Source organism: Balaenoptera acutorostrata, chromosome 13, assembly GCF_949987535.1.
Source record: "Balaenoptera acutorostrata chromosome 13, mBalAcu1.1, whole genome shotgun sequence".
Lineage (NCBI taxonomy): Eukaryota > Metazoa > Chordata > Mammalia > Artiodactyla > Balaenopteridae > Balaenoptera > Balaenoptera acutorostrata.
In genome coordinates this window covers 57,659,591-57,680,496 of record NC_080076.1, presented here as the reverse complement: position 1 = coordinate 57,680,496, position 20,906 = coordinate 57,659,591, and the positions used below count along the sequence as shown (strand labels likewise).

Genomic DNA, 20,906 nt, shown 5'->3' with positions numbered 1-20,906 from the left:
ATAAATTTTTTTTCCTTGACTAACCTATAAATGTTTGGGTGATCTTAGACCCTGACCAGCAATGTGACTCACCAAAGTTAGAAAACAAAGCGAACTAGACGACTGGCCCATTCATTCATTCATTCATTCATTCCACAAGTATTTATTAGGCACATATTATGTGCCAGACAAGGTATGGAGGCTGGAGGACACAACAGTGAACAAAACAGATCTCGTCCCAAAAGGCAATCAGTGGAGGTATATAGTTAATGAACTAGGCAATACCGGTGCCATGTGATAACCTCCAAAACAGGAAGTGCAGGGTTGACATAAGAGAGGCATCGGGAGGTTCTGCCCTATGAAGAAGAAAAATTTCAGGCTGCCCAGCAAGGGTTGATCAGCTAAAAATATCTTTATTTGGGATGTGCATCGATATGCATCATAGCTTGGGGATGGGAGATTTGTACCAGCTCCCCCTCCCGTCACCATCAGCCCATAGGAGGAGGTCAGGAAAGTCTTCCCAGAAGCAGCAAGAATGAGTGGGCTTTAGGTCAGCAAGGGGGACAGAACAAGTGCTCCAGGTGAAGGGAGCGGACGTGCAAATGCCTAGAGACCGGGCAGGGTGCAGGTCCTCAGACCCCACACGGCCTCTCTTCTTATAAAATTATTCTGTTCTGAAGGACGAAAATGACCTTCAAAGACCTCGGGATGGAAGACTTGGGCATCTACTCCTGCGATGTAACAGACACTGATGGAATAGCGTCAAGCTACTTGATAGATGAGGAAGGTAAGTGAAAAATCAGTTCATTCATGAGTCTGCTTTGATTTCTCAGTGATTCTCCAGGATCAAGTAACTTTTGTTTTAGTAGTTCAAGCTCTAATTGTTCTCTTTTTCTCCCTACAGAATTGAAACGTTTACTTGCTCTCAGCCAAGAACACAAGTTCCCAAGTAAGTGTCCACAATACATTCACAGAGTTTAGCCATCCCACTACACAAATCTGACAGGATCAAGAGAAGAGGCTCTTGAGAACATATAATGGAGCATATATTGGTAGCTGCAGATGCACTTTCCGAAGGGCTGCTTTCATCTTTGTCATTGTTCTCCAGAGATACAAAGAACACTAACATAGAAGATACATCCCATGCTCTGTTACATAGAGCACTATCGGGTTACATAGGTGTAACAGCTGACCAATTACATTCTTCACCTTTTGCCTACATATTTTGGAACTTTATACACACACACACACACACACACATATCTCCTAGATACATTAATTTGTATGTCTTTTAGGTGAACTGATCTCTTCCTAAGCAATTGAATGTTAGCATTTAATAGAAGAACCATACCTCTAAATAAAGACAGTACCTAACATTGTAAACTCCTGGAAAATAAGCTAAAGATACCTTGATCAGAAAAAGAATCCCTATGAACTATCTACAAACCTTTCAATGAAGCACCTTCTACATAAAAGATTAAATTCCAGAGTTGATACCCAAGAGAAAGAAGTCTGAAATGATACTCAGAAAGTTCCACTGGCCTGATAGGATCTCTTGCCCATTGGTACCCACTGGCCAAAGTAGTGAAGCATCCAGAAAGTTACACCTTAGAGTTTGAAAAAACAAAGAGTGATAGCATCACTCATTCTTTTAAATCAGGAATTTTTTTCATTCCTTAATCCCTAAAATATAAATTCTTCACTAATACAGGAGTTTCAGGAACCCAGGGAACTATACCCTGACCCCAAACTATACGCAAAACGTTGTGTGTTTGTAGATGTGCATTTTTCTAGGGCGAGGATCTACAGCTTTCCTGAAATTCTCAGCAGAGCTGTGATTGAAAAACAAACACTGCTCTAAAACTAGTTGTCTGACCTCTCTCACATTCCCAAGGAATGCATGTTTGATGGTGAGGCTGGGTGTTGGTGACTATTGGCCTCAGCTGGAATGTTCTCAAAACCAGCTTTATTCAACAAAGCACAGTGGGGTGCCTGTGGAGTGTGAATGCAGAAAGCAGGCTTTCTGAATTCTAGGGGAGAACCGTTTGTTTCTCGTCTGTAAGCTTATTCACCATCAAACTGGAAAAGTAACACCAAAATAGTGTCTTAAAAGTTATTCTTTTTAAAATTGTATGGAAGGCAGAGGTTTGGCCTGGACTGTCTTTGTTCTGTGCTCTGTGAACCTGAGCACGTCATCCCAATTTCCCCATTGCCTGGTTTCTTTTCCCGGAATGGCTGTTGTAATTGTTCACAGCACCCACCACATAGAAGGGCTGTGAGAGACAATCAACAGGGCGTTGGTTAATCTTGAACTCTTCAGGGAAAATATAAATGTTAATTGAAACAGAAGAGTGACCTAGAAAAACCCACTTGCAGAAGAACTGTCTGCCAGCCACACTGATGTCCTCCCTTCATGTTCCCAGGGCCATGAAGAGGGGAGTGGAGGAGAGGGTCACCGTGCCGAGCACAGCCGGAGCCTGTGAATGCTCGCACTGTCTACAACATGAGACAGAAACAGCAGCACCTACTAATCTAATCTAGTTAGTCAGACAGTAAATATTGACAAAGTGTCTAGGCAACAGCTGGTCCAAGCAACATTTACATTTAGCTTAAAGGATGGAGATGAGAGAAGTTGGGGTGTTACTGTTGAACTGGAGGTGCCCAGCCTCCCTGAAGTTCAATGATCATATGGACTTGCCGATAGTAATTGCCTGCTGTCACTGTCATTTATGCTGAAATATTTTATTCTACATGAGCATAAGCGCTTTAGTTGTTGGTTCTAGGAGAGGGGGTAGCAGCAAACTCAGGTACCCTACTATTAGAGATCAGGTGTGGCATTTGGGTCGGCGCAGAGAGAACCCAAAAATGTGTTAAAAACTCTGATGTGCAGGTATGACTCTCCCAACCGTAGGGAGCTCCCGTGAACCCGTTGAAGCAAGGTTTAAAGTATCACAGCTCCAGTACTTTTATCTCCCCAACCACTGTTGGATCAGCCAGGTCACTACATGAATATTTTCAGAGATCTGATGATAGGGTCAAAGCAGCATATCCAATTTCTCAATTTATACCCACTTCCTCTTAGTATATGTTGACACATAAGCCATTTTCTTGAGATTTTGTAAGGTCTTAACTGGTCTCGTCTCTTACAGAGTATAATAAAGAGTGTGCTCTTCCTTTATCCCTTGGCACAGTAAATTCTCCTGTTTTAAGCTGTTTTCAAAAATATTTTGAAAACCACTAAACATATGCCTTAAACCTACAAATGACAGATATTTTGCTGGAGCAAATTAACTGCCAGAGAAAAGAGCCTAAGGAAATTTAGGGCTGAGCAGAAGGAAAAAGTAAAAATATATAAAGCTAAAAATAGAAAATAACCTAGTCTGTCTTGCCAGTAGTGATGCTAAATTGCAGTGTAGAGAGGCAGTTTATTTGAATATATATGTGTGTGTGTATATATATATATATCAAAAACATACGTGTGTGTGTGTGTGTGTGTGTGTGTATCTAAAATTCAAGGTATATGGGGGGATGGTGGGAGATATACTTCAGTATCAACAACATCCTGCAGGCCTCTCGCCTTTTGAGATGGACCACATTCTGTCTACAGAATGTGTATCTCTCTAAATAAATACACTTCTCACCTAAAAAAAAAGGGAAACAAAAACATCCTGCATAATATATCTTTTTATTTGTAGAGATTGCTTATTATCCCACTTGTACATATTATACTCTAAGAGTACAGACATACACAAGCACATATACATAAATTATATCTATCTGGTATGTCCTCTTAGGTGTAAATATAACATACAATTGGTGATTGTAGGGTATTGTTTAAACAACTGAAGGAAGAGTCACCAAAATATTAATTTATTATATGCTGTTTATAGGGTGCTTAAACAGAATGTCATCATACTCTACAATGACCTTAAAAGGGTCACTACTATGGTGATTTAATTTGAGAGATGAAGAAAGTGAGGCACAGAGAGGTTAAGTAATTAGACCAGATGTGCACAGCTGGTACCTGGGCATAAGCCCAGGTGGTCTGACACTAACCAGGACATGGGCTGTTTCTGTGTGTGCATCCTGGTGGCCAGTGCTCCCCAGACAATGGCCCCATTACTCAGAGAGGACCGTGAACATTAGGGATCTGGAGGCTTCCAGGAGAGCGTGGGAGGGTGTCCCCTCCCCACCACCGCCACACTGAGCTTCTTAGTAACTGCATCACTCATGTATTAGATTCCCTAGAGTGAGATTTCCAGATGTTTCTGGAAGAGATCCTACTCTCTATTCCCCTCAAGACTTACTTGTAGCAAGCAGGAGCGTCCTGTAGGGAGAAAACTTAGCCTCTGCTCTCACCATCCTGGGGTCTGTTGCTGATCTGCTCTTACTGGAAAACCACTAGTGTTCTTCAGAGTGGACGGCCAGGACCATAAGAGCACAGAATAGAGGGAACAACCCTGGTCTCAGCTCTGCTACCCAGATATGTTACTAAGCTTTCCTGAGGCTGAGTTTTGTTATCAGTAAAATCAGGGGAGAAAGAAAACTCCTTTCTCGAGCAGCGGTCATTATTCACAGTGGCTCAGTGTATTCTGGTACCATATTCACTCTTGGTGGCCTTGTGAGGCAGATAATAGCCATGTTAGCAGGTGAGGAACACAAGGTTTCAGGGGTAGATAACTGTCCTTGATCAAGGTGTGGCCCTTTTCTGTCCACAGGGGACACCCTCAGTAGATGATGTCTGAGCCTCCTTTCAGCTCTGCATGGAATGACTCTATAACTGAGTTTCACAATGAATATGGAATAGTGCAAAGGAAAGGCATCCCTTGAAGCTTGAAAAGGGTAGTTTTAGGATAAATACAAAAAACATTAATGTACATTTTGTACAAGTTTATACCAAGCTTATAATTAAAGCTTATAATTTAAAATGTAGCATAGCTAAAATTTTGAAATACATTTAAGAATAGTTGAGAGAAAGCAAAGGGTGATTTCCCCTAACAGAAGTGAAGGACTACAAAACTTTGAGAAACAACCATCTTGTTCCACAAAGGATGCCCAGGAGCCACCTCTGATACAGATCTGCTGGCTTGGAGGAGCCTTCGTAGAGAACATTTTCAAGTTACAAGAAATTTAGAAACTGGTTTTGAGAGATGTCAGCCAACCTTTTAAAAATTTCACTCATGTTCAAATGGCTTAAGCGATACAGGTGTAAATCAGAGATATCACATGGTTCCTTACTTTCTATGTGAAGCAAGCCATGCTATATTTTAATATAGCTTCTTGATAATGACTTGCTTATTTGCATCTGAAAAATTTTGCTTGATCTAAGAACTTAAATGAACTGGTATACCATTGGGATGGATAGGGTTTAAATGACAAGCTGGTTCATCTTATATATGTAATCAAAATTAATTCTTTCTTAAGATTCATTTTTTAAAACATTTTTTAAAACCTCCAAAGTGAGTTAAATTGTTGAAAAAAATCAAATTGAACTCTTTTTCCAAATATTTTGAAGTAATTAAATCATAGAATGTTGGAGCAGGAAAATACCCTGGTCAATTAAGACATTCAGTTCAATTCCATCCATTTACAGATGAGTCAAGTGAGGCCCAGAGATGCGAAGTGAACTGCCTCACATCACAGTTTGTTAGTAGCTGACCTTGAACTACTGGGGCCAGCTCAAGACTCTTTTCATCATACTTTGTTATTGTCCCTAAGTAAAGCTAACCAAAGCCACAGTAGAGAGTCACAGAGGTTAGCTGAAGGACCCTGGGAGGTCAGTTCATCTTCCTCATTTTTATAGTTAAGACATCTATGACAGTCAGGATTAGAACCCAGTTCTACTGTCCCTCAAAATCAAACTTTCTGTACAGTGCTCTCACTGAAAGAAGCAAGGTGCTACATCATCACTTCCATTGTTTTTCACTTGTTGGAAAAATCTGTATCAATACAAATGGTTACCAATATAACTACTACTCTTATTTTTATCTTTCATAGCTGTCCCAGTTAAATCAGAGTTGGCAGTTGAAATTTTGGAGAAAGGCCAGGTCCGGTTTTGGATGCAGGCTGAGAAGCTGTCTGGCAACGCCAAAGTCAACTACATATTTAATGACAAGGAAATTTTTGAAGGGCCGGTAGGTTTTACACTTTTTAGATTTCTAAACATATCATTGTAGAATGTGCTGGGAAACCTCTATTAGAATGCAGATAAGTTGTTATGAAAACCACTGGACGTGGGGTGAGGGGGTTTAAATCATTTCACGTGTGAAAAGTGTGGAAGAAAATATAGATTGATTATATCATATTATCCAAAACTAGGATACTTTTGAGAATGAAAGAAGATGCTAATAATAATTTTTCCAGGATAACAGTCATCAACCAAAACTGTCTCAGGCAAATCAGGAAGTTGGTCACCTATGAAAAAAACTGAAGGCAGAGGGGCCAGCGCCCTTGCCTGAACACAGATACTCACATCAGAGACTCCAGTGGCGTCTTGGTTTTTCATATGGAAGAATTGTTCTAATGGCTCAGAAAAAAATGTAAAAAAAAATCTCATTGCCTTTCTGATTAAAAATGCAATTCATCCTTATTGTAAAAAATTTAAAGACTCAGAAAAGACAAACCACAAATTCTTACAACTTTTTGATATACATATTAATATATACTTTTGGTCTTTTTCTATACTTCTATGTGTGTATGTCAATTTGTGTATTTTTTTTTATAAATTTATTTATTTATTTGTTTGTTTATTTATTTATTTTTGGCTGCGTTGGGTTTTCGTTGCTGCGTGCGGGCTTTCTCTAGTTGCGGCGAGCGGGGGTTAATCTTTGTTGCGGTGCACGGGCTTCTTATTGCGGTGGCTTCTTTTGTTACGGAGCACGGGCTCTAGGCGCACGGGCTTCAGTAGTTGTGGCACACGGGCTTAGTTGCTCCGCAGCATGTGGGATCTTCCCGGACCAGGGATCAAACCCGTGTCCCTTGTATGGGCAGGCAGATTCTTAACCACTGCGCCACCAGGGAAGTCCCAATTTGTGTATTATTTACATAGGTGATTATGTATATCATATTTACTATTTCTTTGCTTTTAATGTAAACATAGTTTCTATAGATAGAGTTACAATATCTGCACTTTATCTGTCCTCCCCAGACATCAGTAGAGCCAGCATCAGGCTTGTGCCTGGTGGTACTGAAGAACTTGGGTTTAGGGGCCCTGTCTCATACCTGTCTTCTCATGGGTGTAAATGGGAGACTAAAAAGATGGGGGAGAGGTGTGGTTTGTGGCCATGATTAACAACCTATTCCCCTTTCCTCAAAATGTGTTTTTTAAATATTTGAGGATTCATTAGTTAGAGGGAGAATGAGTAACATGAATAGCAGAAGAATACGCAGTGTATTACTTTTCAGCTCATGTAGTAACTGTGCAGAGCAGGAACAAGGCACACATGGGTCCACTGTGGTCCCTCTCCTCCCTGTTTTCAAAATGCTCTCATCGACTGTGGTGATCACCATCTGGCCAGTGGAGAGGAAGGAAGAGCCTTGTTGGCATCACTGCCACCACAGCCATTGAGGGAACACTCGTGCCCATGTGTGTAGGGCACACACGCATGTGGCGCATGCACACACACACAGAACTTGTGTGTTCACACACGCATGTGGCGCATGCACACACACACACACACATACACACACACACAGAACTAGAAGAGCAGTTTATTGTCATTGCAATTTGTTCTAATCATACTGTTTCACTGGGTGGAAATTACTGTCTTAGGTCAGGTTCCCTAGGAGAGTCTGAAATAGAGTTTCTCCTTCAAGTGGTTTATGGGGGTTACTCTCAGGGGTAGGAGCGAGGGACACAAGCCAAGGTATGGGGCAAGCTAATCAAAAAGGGGTCTCTGTTGAAGACTGGCTCCCTGCCGGGGAAACTCCAGGGCATGAATTGCACCACAGAGTTGATCCCAGACCTGAGCCTTCATTCTGTGACATTTTATAGGAAAACTTCATTAGTTCAAATCTGTTATGGAATTGTGCTTGTAAGCCCAAGGACTAAGACTTATCTTTACATTGAAAAAAAAAGTTGCTTAAGGAAGATGATAAAATAAGCACAGTCTAGCAGGGCAATTTCTGTTCATTAAGAGCAAATGGGCTTCCAATGCTTTAGAAGCATTTTTATCCACATATTAATTCAGCAGATGTTTATTAATTGGCTGCTATATTCCATGCATGTGCTACATGCCAGGGGTATAGCAATGATTGAGACAAACACTTCTTTCACGTTGCTTATAGTTGTTGCATTATTCAGTTAGTTGAAAATAATGTAATCTGGAAAGAAAAATGGGAATCTAAAAACAACTTTTCGATAACATTTTGTGATTTGGGGTAACAAAAGTTTATGTTTAAAAAACTAAATGTCAGACTTTTAGTAATCAGTTCTGGTCAACGTCATATATTCCACATAATATTTTCCTTTTTCTGGGTACAAGATTTTGAAACTTTGCTCACTTAAAAAAATGTGAACAAGAAACTATTAAATTATGATACTTTGGGGTTTGTGTGTTTATTTTATATGGCTTATTGTCATCCTATCTATCTCACTTATTTCTCTCTTTTACTTTTCACATTGAAGAAATATAAGATGCATATTGACCAAAGCACTGGTATAATTGAAATGTTTATGGAAAAGCTGCAGTATGAGGATGAGGGCACGTATACTTTCCAGATTCAAGATGGAAGAGCGACTGGCCATTCTACTCTTGTTCTCATTGGAGATGGTAAGGGTTCTGTGAAACAGTATCTGGAAGATTTTGCTACTCCTTTCAATGCAAATACGCCATCGCACGAAACTGACCATGTGGGAGGAAGTAAAAATTATTTCTTGATTAGATTCCAATGTTCAAAGTGCAATTTGCAATTAATACTTTCCATAGTATTTCATTTCATAGAATTGAAAGTTAATTTAAAAGGACACCAAAGTTATCACTGGCCCACAGGCAAGACTGCACTTAAATTATCTCATATATAAACAAGTATTTATAACTAAAATTCTCCAGTGAAGGATATTGCAATACAACCAAGACAATATTATGTCTCAGAAACAAACTATGATACTATCTTATAATGTGCACCTACTTTAAATTACTTAAATGAAGAAGATAAATATGCAAGAGTAGAGCATGCCAAATCTAATGGATGATTATCCGTTAGAACTAGGTTGTATGGCAGCTGTCATAAGCCAGTGTGGAAACCACCAAGATTTAAAATGTGGTATTTAATAAAACAATGGAAAGGCTGGCCAGTTCTCTACGTTTGCAATAGCCAAAGCTATTTCACTATTTCCTGACTTCATGACCTTGAACAAGTTTCTTAACCTTTCTAAGCCTTTTTCTTCATCTATGAATACTGAAAACAAATAGGGTGGTCATGGTGTATGAGTGTTATAACAACGAATATAAATCACTTAGCACAGTGACTGGCATGTACATTTATACCACTCAACTCAATTTCATATTTCCTTGTTTTTCAATTTTCAGTTTATAAAAAGCTCCAGAAAGAAGCTGAACTCCAGCGTCAAGAATGGATCAGGAAACAAGGTAAACATAGGCAGTGAATAAAGAGGAAAACTTCAATTTCTTGAACAAAATATTCCAAGATTATTTCCATAACAAATTAAATGAATATTATTGCTTATGTTAATAATGCCCTGGTTAATAAAAATAATTGAAAAAATATTTATTATTAAATATGTATCCATTTAAAATATTTAAAAACTAAATCTTGAATTTTTAAAACTTCACTTTAGATGTAAATCACCTTAGAATTTAAGAATGAGCTTGGATTTTTGCATTCATGATTAATATTGCTGATTGCTGATATCATTAAAATTTTATAGGTCCACATTTCACTGAGTATTTGAGCTGGGAAGTGACTGGTGAATGTAATGTACTATTGAAATGCAAGGTAAGAAGTAGATAAATTTCTAATAATTTGATACAAGGGAAATAAAGATAAAATAGAATGTGAGAAGAAAAGGAAGATCAACTTTTTATCTCCTCCATTTAGACCAAAATGATAAGTGACGTGCCTTTACTGTTGAATGTTACTGTTGGTAAGAAATATTTAAAATAAAACAACATAAAAATATGGGAAGTCAAGATGATAGTTTTTATTCATTACTCACGCCCTAGTTAATAAGGACAGACTCTCCTTTTTTTTTTCATTAAGACCACTTTTTTAGAGCAGTTTTATGTTCACAGCACAACTGAAGGGAAGGTACAGAGATTTCCCATATACCCCTGTCCCTATATACAAATTGCCTCGCTCATTATCAACATTCCCATCAAAGTGGTACATTTGTTACAATTGATGAACCTACATGGACACATCATTACCCAAAATCCATAGTTTACATTAGGGTGCACTCTTGGAGTTGTACATTCCATGAGTTTGGACAAATGTGTAAAAACATGTATCCATCCTTATAGTATCATACAGAGTATTTTCACTGCCCTAAAAAGCCTCTGTGCTCTGCCTGCTCGTCCCTCACTAACCCCCCCGACCAGCTCTTTTTCAATTATTAATCTCAGAAGAATCTCACATCATCTTCGTCGCATTCTAAGTGGTAGATCTATTCCAGAATCATTCCAGCCACACTGTGTTTCTATGGAAGTTTGGCAATTTTTTTAATCTAAATTGTGTGACTGGCACAACAGTACCTTCGAGTCTTGGGCAGCTCTGCTGCTGGTTCTGAAAACCCTGTGCTCCCTTGAGGGGAGAGGTTTGGTAAAGAGTTTGCAGCTCACAACCAATTATGTTATTAGGCCTTTGAAACATTTAGGAAAAAAAAGTTCCACATCACATTCTAAATTATCATGTACCTTAGTGTATGGTGTTCAGCTGCGTGAGTCATCAAACGTTTTTGGATAAGAACTGCTGGATGAGGTTGGAGTGTGAAGGTTGTGATGGTGGACGGTGACTCCAAAGCAGATGCACAGATTTGGCGTTTCGCACATAGTTGTCATTATAAAAGCCAGAACGCAAATACTCCAGTCTCTGCTGGATCTGATAAATTCAAAGAAACAGCGGTCTACCAGAAATGTATAGGAAAAATCAATGCTGGATTTTAGCCTCTTAGGAAATGGCAGAGCTTCTTGAAAAACACTTTCTCAGGCAGCAGCTAAAACCCGCACCGCCTCTCTCTCCTCCTGACTGTCCACGGCTGCGTGCCCCTACTTACTTTTTCCTCACACTGCCCACCCCAGAAACCATCCCTTCCTCAGGGGCCCCCACATCCGTGCGTCCTTCTTTCTGTGCTTCCTATTGCACTAGGCTTCTGGGAGGTGAGCTCTGCAGCCCTATTCTGATGGTTTTCCTCAAGAGAATCAGCCCCTTACCCAGATCCTGACCAACCACGGGAGCCTAGAAGTAGGTTCTGAATATTCATTCATTATGTATTCATGACTTCGAATGGCCTTCTTCTTTAAGCTTCTCTGACACAATCCTTTTTCAAGGCCCAACTCAGTCGTCTCCTCTGTAAGGCCTCCTCCTTCTCAGTCTGGGTAAAATGAACCTTCCTCTGTCCTCCCACAGTACTTTGTTTCATTATTATAGCAATTTATGTACATTTAGCAATTTACATATTGCATTAGAGTTAGTGGAGTATGTGCAGCCAAACATTCAGACACTGAGACTACCATGGGCCCCACTTGGAACTAGTCTACTCAAAAGAATATGGACAAGAACCCCAGCTGGCCTACAAGGCCATGCTGGGCACTGCTGTCCTGCAGGAGTCCACATCAGAAATCACTCCCTTCACCACCCACAGGTGACAGCTCAGGTGCAAGGAGACAAGATCCACTTTGGGCAGGTACAGGAAACGCCATGGCTTTAAAAAAATCCCTCATGCCCCAAGGGGCCAATACTTCTTGTAACAACACCCCAAGCAGAGCTTCCAGGTTCCCCGCAGGGACCATGTCCGAATAACAAGAGTATATTCAGGGAAGCCCAAAGCCAAGGAGTCCATTTCTAGTCCCGCCCAGTCCAGTGGTAGCTTTCCCATCTGCGGGGCATGTTTATCATAAGCAATGTTGCCTAGTAACACAGTTACAACCCAGGAACCAGTTTACAGGATTATAAAGAACGTTTGTGTGTTCTGGTTTCACTGCAGTTACCAGTGTTGGTTCTTATGTTAATGTATTAGCTGAGATTTTTTTTTTCTTTTTTGAAACTTACATTTCCTTGTCTTTAATGAGATCAAACATTTTCTTCATCTGTTTGTTCTGTAATTATATTTCCTCTTTGGGAAATCATACATACATTTGTCCAATTATGTAGTGGGGTCTTTGAGATTGTTTTCTTGATTTGTATGAAGTCTTTACTTTTTCATATAATTTTAGTTACACAAGAAATACATGAATATACTCTTCTTCATAGAAAGTTCAAGCATTGTAGATAAAGCTTAAAATCCCTTTAGTCATATGAAGTCATTTTGCCCATTTGAAATTTATGATACGATGTGTGGATATTGGATCTAAATGAGTTTCCTAAAAATTGCTAAGCAATTAATTTATTAAACCATACTTGATGGATGCTAACTGAACTGACTGTGTTCATCATTTCACAATATACGCATATGTCAAATCGTTGTGTTGTATACCCTAAACTTATACAATATTGTATCAGTTATATCTCAATAAAACTGGAAACTTTTTTTTTTTAGAAAATTTTTAATTAAATAATTTTAAACATATTTCCTTTCCACATTTATTTACAAAGCTTCATTTACCTTTTTAAAAATATTTAGCCATAGATTGGGGCTTACTCATTCTGATACTTTGATAAAGTCATTTGTTTTTGTGACAGACTATATTTTAATCTGACGGGATTTATCTTCCTTTGGTTTTCACATTTTTATTTTTACTTCAGTCTGTATGTTAGTATGTATGTGTCTATGTTTTCTTGTCCACCAGGTGATTTTAAAGACAAATTTTTTTCTGCTGGAAATAAAGATGCTATTGATTTAGGTTTATTCTTTTGTATCCATTTTATTTTAAACTCTTTATCAGTTAAAATAGCTTTCAATTGATTCCTCTAGAAATCTATGCTTTTTCTTATATCCAATGCTACATTGAGAATTATTTAGTTTCATAAGAGTAGCATTCCTTTATTTCAAGAAGTATAACTACAGTTTTTCTTCTAGGTGGCAAATATTAAGAAGGAGACTCTTATTGTGTGGTATAAAGATGAAAGGGAGATATCAGTGGATGAAAAGCATGACTTTAAGGACGGTATATGTACCCTCCTTATAACAGAGGTAGGTGACTATAAATATAAAATGTAATGTATTAGTTCTGTACCCTACATTCTTCCAAAATACAGAGACTAGATTATGTGTTCCTTTGCCCCGGGCAAAGATCCCTGCCCTGATGTCACCCAAAAAGCAACCTGTAAGGACACAAAGGCTTCTCTCACCTTGTGATATGCAAGGATTTGTCAGATATCCAAACAATGTTGGCTGGACACCACAATTCTTGCCTCTCTGAGCTAGTTTTTTTCATAGATGGGTGAGTGGCAGGACAGTTAAGTGGATCTTTCTTTGTTTGCTCTTAAGCCTCATGATAACTTGTTCCCTAAAGGTACAGAGACAATCATAGTATTCACTTAAGTATAGATTTTTATCTACTTTTTGTCTAAAAGAGCATGCCTTTCAAATACATATGCTCATCAGTTTTTAACATGAAGGCAGAGTAAAAGATAAGGACTTTAAGCCTCAAATCAATTGTAGCCTTAGAGGAAGAAAACTCAGGACTGCTAGCTGGTCAGATTATGATGGATAGTTCACCTGTGAACTGTTCATTGCTCACATGGCTAAATGCTTGTTCAGTGTGTTTTGATGTCAGTTCTATAAATCTCAGGGCCTGAAAAATGCAAACACCATATTCTAAGGCTACAATAAGTTGTAATGTGGTATATCTATTCCCCCCTTAGTTTTCAAAGAAAGATGCTGGGATTTATGAAGTTATTCTGAAAGACGACAGAGGAAAAGACAAGAGCAGATTGAAGCTTGTGGATGAAGGTCAGTCCACCCACAGCTGGGGTCCATTCTGTGTGTTCTGTATACAGGTGACCAGAATTCTGAGTGAGGCTGAGGTGAATGATTGAAGTCATGCTGATCTTTTGCCCACAGATTTTGTTTTAATTGCCATTCCAGCTGAGCGAACTACTGTTTTATTAAAAAATACTTCACGTTTAGTCTTCCTTGAAATCAGAAGTATAGTTTTGATCCTCAGAGAATTTATAGTCCGCAATCCACGAGAGGTCTGTTTTCAATATAAATCATCATTTTTATTTCAACCCTATGAAAAATGTTCCAGGATCAAAAACTACCATGAGGGCTTCCCTGGTGGTGTGGTGGTTGAGAATCTGCCTGCCAATGCAGGGGACGCGGGTTCAAGCCCTGGTCTGGGAAGATCCCACATGCCGCGGAGCAACTCGGCCCGTGAGCCAAAATTACTGAGCCTGCGTGTCTGGAGCCTGTGCTCGGCAACAAGAGGCCGCGATAGTGAGAGGCCCGCGCACCGCGATGAAGAGTGGACCCCGCTTGCCACAACTAGAGAAAGCCCTTGCACAGAAACGAAGACCCAACACAGCCATACATACATACATACATACATAAATAAAAAGAATGTAAGCAGACAAGAATAGCATTAAAAAAAAAAAAAACTACCATGAAAGCATGTCTCAAAAGAGTCCACTCTCTAAAAGGTGGCAAGAAAGATTATATATGAAACTCGAAGCCTCTCAGTTAATAGCAGAGCAAGAAAGCAACTTCCATTTTCCAGAGACTACTGAGGACAATTATATCATGATAACGAAAACCTACATGGGATGTCCACATTTCCAGTTTTGTTCCTGAACAAGATCTTTAACAACGTTGCTAACGAACAGCAGAAGTATTTCTTTGATTTCCCTTCCTACTCCTGGTGGAGGCAGGACTAAATGTGTTTATTGGCTGAGAAATACCAGGGGACCTAGATGATTATTCATCATGAATTGATGATACAGATAAGAACACTTCCTCTAATGTAAATGAAGCCTTCCTGGGACTTAGGAAGATGAGAATCCTAAAACCAAGAAGCTTCCTGGAAATCTCCTTGTGGCTCTTTCTCTAGAATGTAAACATGGTGACAGTTACAAAGAATTCAAGGGAGCAAAAATATCAAAATAAGAGCAGGAATCTTTTGAAACGATAAAAATTAAGTTCTTTGTTACCAATTGGTCAATAAATTCACCTTGTGACGGGATGTTTTTGAGAGCACGTGTGACTAACAGTTTGAGATTTGACTTGACATTGAGCATTTTTATGCTAAAACTTTGTTTGTGAATCTCTATCCACAGCCTTTGAAGAACTGATGACTGAAGTATGTAAAACAATAGGTAAGTTCTCACAGGGCAATGCTTCATTCGTCTCCAGGATGGGCTTACAGGTGTTTGAAATAATGTGTTTTCTTCTTGCAGCTTTGTCTGCAACAGACCTGAAGGTCCAGAGCACAGCTGAGGGCATCCGGCTGTACTCTTTTGTTACTTACTACGTGCATGATCTGAAAGTTAACTGGTCCCACAAGTAAGTAAATAACAACGTAAATGCTGTGTAGAAATTCTTTCTCCACTCAGGGGAAGGACTGGGAAAAACAACAACCCTCTGTTCCTCTCAGGTAAGGCGTCTTCTTACTTCTTGGGTCTGATGTTGATGAGTGTAGGACAGAAGCACCAGGCCATCCCTTTAGTGTGAGGTTAGCACTCTCCCTCAGCACGTACATGGTGAGGCCAGCGATGGCTTAAAGCCTCTGTCTTTGTGATCTGGGACGTATCATAATTCGTAGACGCCTCAGTAACATGACCTCCGCCTCCATACAGTCATGCTTTGCCAGATTCTCATTCCATCTTTCTACACACTCCTAGACCACGCTGTGCTCTGGAACAAAACTGAGGCAGCATTGCACCAGATTTCCTGTTGTATGAATTAATGGCCAATAAGCCTGATCTAGAGCAGTGCCCGAGTTTATCATCGTTGTTGTTCATAGCAGTTGGCATAGTGGGTATTAGCATGTTTCCTTGGAAGGCTTTGGAGATCTCAAGATGACTTTGGGAATGTGTATTTGAACTGGATTGAGCCTGAAGATCTGTTCTAATCCCAGGCTTCCTTTGCGCAGTTATAGAGGGATTTCACTCAAGTTTTCCTTGGGGATTCCAAGAGCTAAAATAGGTTTCTTAGTCAAACCAGGTCTCCCACTTACACCATCATCAGGGTCCTTGATCTCTGTGCTTCCTTGAAATTTCCTGAGCTGAAAGAGGACAGCAGGCTGCCAAAGAAATCTGGTGGGGCACATATACCTTTAGTCCACTCTTGGGATGCAGCAGATGCGAATTCCCAAAGTCCTTATGAGTCTCACTGAGGAGAAGGTCACCGTGGCATCCCTGGGAGGATACGGACAACAATGTTTATTTAGATCTTCCCTTCAGTGGACATTTACAATACGCTGGGCACTGCTCCAAGCCCTTTAGATGTGTGAATTCATTTAATATTCAAACTCTACGAGGTAGGTTCTTCTCACTTTAGTGACTAGGAAGCTCAGACTCAGGGAGGTGACTTGCCTGAGGTCACACAGCTATGTGACAGGTGGAGGGCTGAGCCCAGGCAGCCTGGCTCCAGAGCCCCCGCCCCATCACGGCACTACCCACGGGTTCAAGTTGCATTAAAAGTCTAGACTGAACATTTAAGCAGAGCTGGGTCCCACAAAACAGTCATTTGTGTTTTCTCTAAAATGACTTCACTGTTTTAGAATAGTATTTTATTACGTTTATTATCATTACTATTAATTTCCTGAGTTCTTTAAAAAAAAAAAATGAGAACAAGTGAAATTCCACTTTGAATGCTTGGAGTTTCATTCCTTTGTTCTATTTCTTTCAGAATACATTTTAGGAAAGTAATTATAAGTTAAAATAGATCAAATTCTAGGAAATTCTTCCGTGACATCTAGGACATTCTAATATATCCATTTGAAGAATGAGATGATAAATTAATTGAATCATCAATCAAAAGGCTTTACATCATCTCTAAAAGAATACATGTTCAAAAAAATTAGAACATTGGGTTTTGAGGAAACTGCTACCAGAGTAGCAAGACATAAACTTTGTTTGGTCTAGTCAGCTAAATGAGTGTTTTGTGTGCACACACATGTGTGCCTGTAAAAGGTTCAGGAACCAAGGACTGGTTGTCTTCCCTGTCTTTATGAAAGTATGTGGTGTGATGAGGAAAAAAACCTTGAAATGGGTTTGGACCTTGACTTTGCTCCTGTCTTCCCTTGGATCTTAGACAAGTCATCTAATTTTCTGAATCCCAGGTTTCTCTCGTATAAAATAGGAGCAATAATACCTGTTCTAGCTCATAACACTGATGGACCCAATGAGAGAATGAATGGCATTTTGTAAACCGTGAAGTGCTTTACAAACCTAAGGTACTATTATGCATATTAGCTAGAGATTAAAGAACTCAGACAGACTTACCATTAGCAAAGCTGAGAACTATCTGTCTTTCTAACTCTCTAAGACATATACTATATTGCTCAGGCTAACGTCTATGTGTACAGATGGGTTCCTTTACCCTACATTTTATGGCATTTTAATTTTAATATCTTTTAAAGAATGTAGTATATAAGAAAAATGCTGAATATTTATTTGAAGTCTGAAATTTTTTTGGTGGAGATTTTTTGGTTTTTATTTTTTTAAGTTCATTTTGTTTATTATAACCACAAACATAATACATGTTTTAGAAAATATATTTAATATCATATTACAAATTAGAAAGAGTTTATACTATGGTATCATCCATGGTTTTCCTAGCCATAGTATGAACATTTTGGGGTACTTCCTTCCGGTCTTTTCTCTATGCATAATTGTTACCATAATAAAGTAGTTTTGTATACTGCTTTTTTTTTCTTACTTCCTCACGTTTGCAAACTCTTCATAGAGTTTATTTTAACGTCATTGAGAGTACACTACCTCTGCCTTCCTCTTACTTCATCTGTAACAGTAGCATTTCTAGACTGTCAGATGAAAGGGTTCTATTTGCTTTTATTCTCTTGTAAAGAATACAATGCATGGGTATGCTCGTGACCTACTATAGAATATGGGGAAACTCACATCCAGGGTCAGAGAAAGTGCCTCATTCATTCTGACAGCAACTCTGCTTTTCATTTATTCTTGGCCGTACTACTGAGTGCACATTTACATTTGTTTTAAATAGCTTTGTAACCGTGTGTGTCAATAGATGTCAGCCACAGATGAACCTCTTTAGGTCTGTTTTTAACTAGTCTGTAAAATCCCATTTATAGCCACGGACCATCTGCATGAAATATGCAGTAATATAATATGGACTTTGGCCTTCTCACTTTAAAGATTCCCTTAGTCCTACAAATAAACCTGAGCGGAAACAAAGATAATTAATACCCCTGAGAAGTATTGGTGCTACAATCTGGGCCCCAGACTGCTGTTGGGAGTGAAATGTGCAGACTGCCAGACCCCCACCCCAGGCCTTGGAATCCACACTCTGTGATTCAGGGCCCATAATTTCTCTGAAGCAGAAGAACATATGCCGATCCCATGTTATTTCAAAGTCTGTACAACTTTATGGTAAGACCTTCAGTAAGAAGAGACAAAGTAAAGATAAGCTCTGGATGAAAGCCAACGATTACGATGTTTTCTTTTGATAAAAACAGTGGGGCTGCTATTAAGTACACAGACAGAGTTAAGAGTGGGGTCACCACGAAGCAGATCTGGCTGCAGATCAACGAGCCCACTCCGAACGACGAAGGGAAATACGTGATGGAGCTCTTTGATGGCAAAACTGGACACCAGAAGACACTGGATCTTTCTGGAGAAGGTAAACGGATATTCTGCAGGTTGGAACCTACTGTGGAGATGAGGGCATTTTAAAAAGAATGAAGTGTGATAAGAGGGCATTACGCTTGACTATTGGAAGATGATGGGAGATTTTAATAAAGCAGTTTAAATTCAGCCACGGTAGTAGAAGCAAAAATTCAATGAGTGGAGAATCAGTAAAAAGTAAAGTGGAGACAGTGAACGTGGAGAGAAAGCGCTGCTCTTCCAAGATGCTTACAGAGAAGGGCAGGTTGATTTACAATCAATTGAGCAGGAACAAACACTGAAAAAGGATCATTTTATGGTAACTGAAAAGCGAGCATGTTCATAGAGTCCAAGAAATCGGTTGATTTGGAAGGATTGGAGGTGTGAATGACGGAGAATGATTGATGTCTCAGGGTTCTGAAGAACAGAAGCTTGGAGTTGTGGGGCAGAGGTGAACGCAATGGCTTTGGGAAGGAGCAGGGATGCCTTTTCTTCAGAAACCAGAAGGGAGTAAATGTGAATAAGCAAAGATAAATATTGAGGGGAACAGAGGGAAGTTAGAAAAGTGGCCTCAGATTTCTCGGCCTTTTGGGAGAATGAGGGGCTCTGGAAAGAATAGGGACATGGAGAAGAAAGTAATGAGATGCAGAAGGCAGTTTTCCATCTAAGAACAAACAGGAAAGGTGATGCGCAGCTATTAATTAGAATTTTAAAAGTTAAAAAATGTACAATCACAAATAAAAAGTTAAAAACCCTGTGCCATTTCTCCCTCTTCTGGTACTTTGCTCATCTTACTCTTTCCTAAAGAAAGAAGGAGTTTGTGTGAAGTTACCAAAGGAGACTGTGGGCTGACTTTTCCTCTACGGCTTCGTACATTAAAATGCAATGACTCTTCATGTTTTCATCCTCAGAGTAGATTCACAACTTAGAGAGCAGCCTTTCAACCCTGCCCCGGGTGGTTTTGGGCTGAGTACCCCTCCCCTCACCCCCACCCACCCTTTATGACTGGTAAGGCTCCCTGAAGGATCTCTGTGGGGATGAGCAGCTCCCCAGGGACTCGGTGCCCCGGCCACACTGTGCCCAGGTCACACCCTGCAGAGATGGTGATGGGGAATTGCTTCTGCGATGCATCTGACCCTTGGAGACACAATAGAAAAGGGAGACAAGAAGTGGGCAGATACGTTCAGAACTTATTTAAAATTTGCTTTTACTCTCTGCTCACCGAAGCTCATTTAACTACCCGGCTCTCAAATCCCCCTTAAGCAAAAGGCCCTGGATTGTCTGACCAACGTTGCCACTGGCACCAAGCACACTGGCTCAGCCATGCCCATCTCCTTCTAGTGTGGCATGAGCAGGAAAAGCAGCCCTAAGTAGCCTGCCTTAGCCCAGCTGGTCTAGAGGCTTTAAGCCTGGCTTTACGCTTATTTTTCCCTTCTGTAAAGAAGAGAGCAAACTAGTATTATGGACATATTTTCTAGACATAAAATGTTGTGATTCCCAGACCACAGAGGAGCTTAAAGACCAGGTGAGAGAAATTTTAAAATGAAGCTTTTGGCCTGAAGTCTTCCAAGTGCCTTACTCGCAGGCTCGGAAAAAAAATAATTATCTTAGAGCTCCGTAGCTCTCATTTCCTTGTCTCCTTGTCTTATTTTTCGTCTCCTGCACAGTGTAGAAGTTTCGCTTCAGGCCAGCACTGGCCCGCACTGTGATCCTAGTAACTCCTCGTGCCCTTTACCGCAAACGGACGGGCAGGACCACAGAACTGTCTGGCTAGGAGGCTGCGACGTGCGGGATGATTTAATGAGAGAAAAGCTTTTCTGATGCTCAGGATGCTTAATAGACAACCAAGCTTTTTTGGAAACAGACCTTTTTTCCCATTTCATCTTTGGCAGAGCAAATCTTTCCCCTTCTGTTTGGAGGGTTGAAGTCTTCTCACTGAATTGAGAGCTTCTAAAATCCACTATTTCATGCTTTTTGCCTAGAAAGTGTTTGCTTCTCTTGTTAAG

The 20,906-nt window shown here is 39.8% G+C and overlaps 1 protein-coding gene across 3 annotated transcripts in view; it reads left to right on the top strand.

The window, feature by feature from the left end:
• Positions 1–20,906, top strand: part of MYOM1 (myomesin 1) — a 138,248-nt gene that overhangs the window by 111,204 nt on the left and 6,138 nt on the right. For all 3 annotated transcript variants that reach the window (XM_057526665.1, XM_057526664.1, XM_057526666.1), the window contains 11 exons: positions 660–766; positions 884–928; positions 5,977–6,113; positions 8,606–8,750; positions 9,510–9,569; positions 9,869–9,936; positions 13,175–13,288; positions 13,963–14,050; positions 15,373–15,411; positions 15,493–15,598; positions 18,753–18,916. In XM_057526665.1, coding sequence (XP_057382648.1) covers positions 660–766; positions 884–928; positions 5,977–6,113; positions 8,606–8,750; positions 9,510–9,569; positions 9,869–9,936; positions 13,175–13,288; positions 13,963–14,050; positions 15,373–15,411; positions 15,493–15,598; positions 18,753–18,916 — 1,073 coding nt within the window. The remainder of the gene's footprint in view (positions 1–659; positions 767–883; positions 929–5,976; positions 6,114–8,605; positions 8,751–9,509; positions 9,570–9,868; positions 9,937–13,174; positions 13,289–13,962; positions 14,051–15,372; positions 15,412–15,492; positions 15,599–18,752; positions 18,917–20,906) is intronic.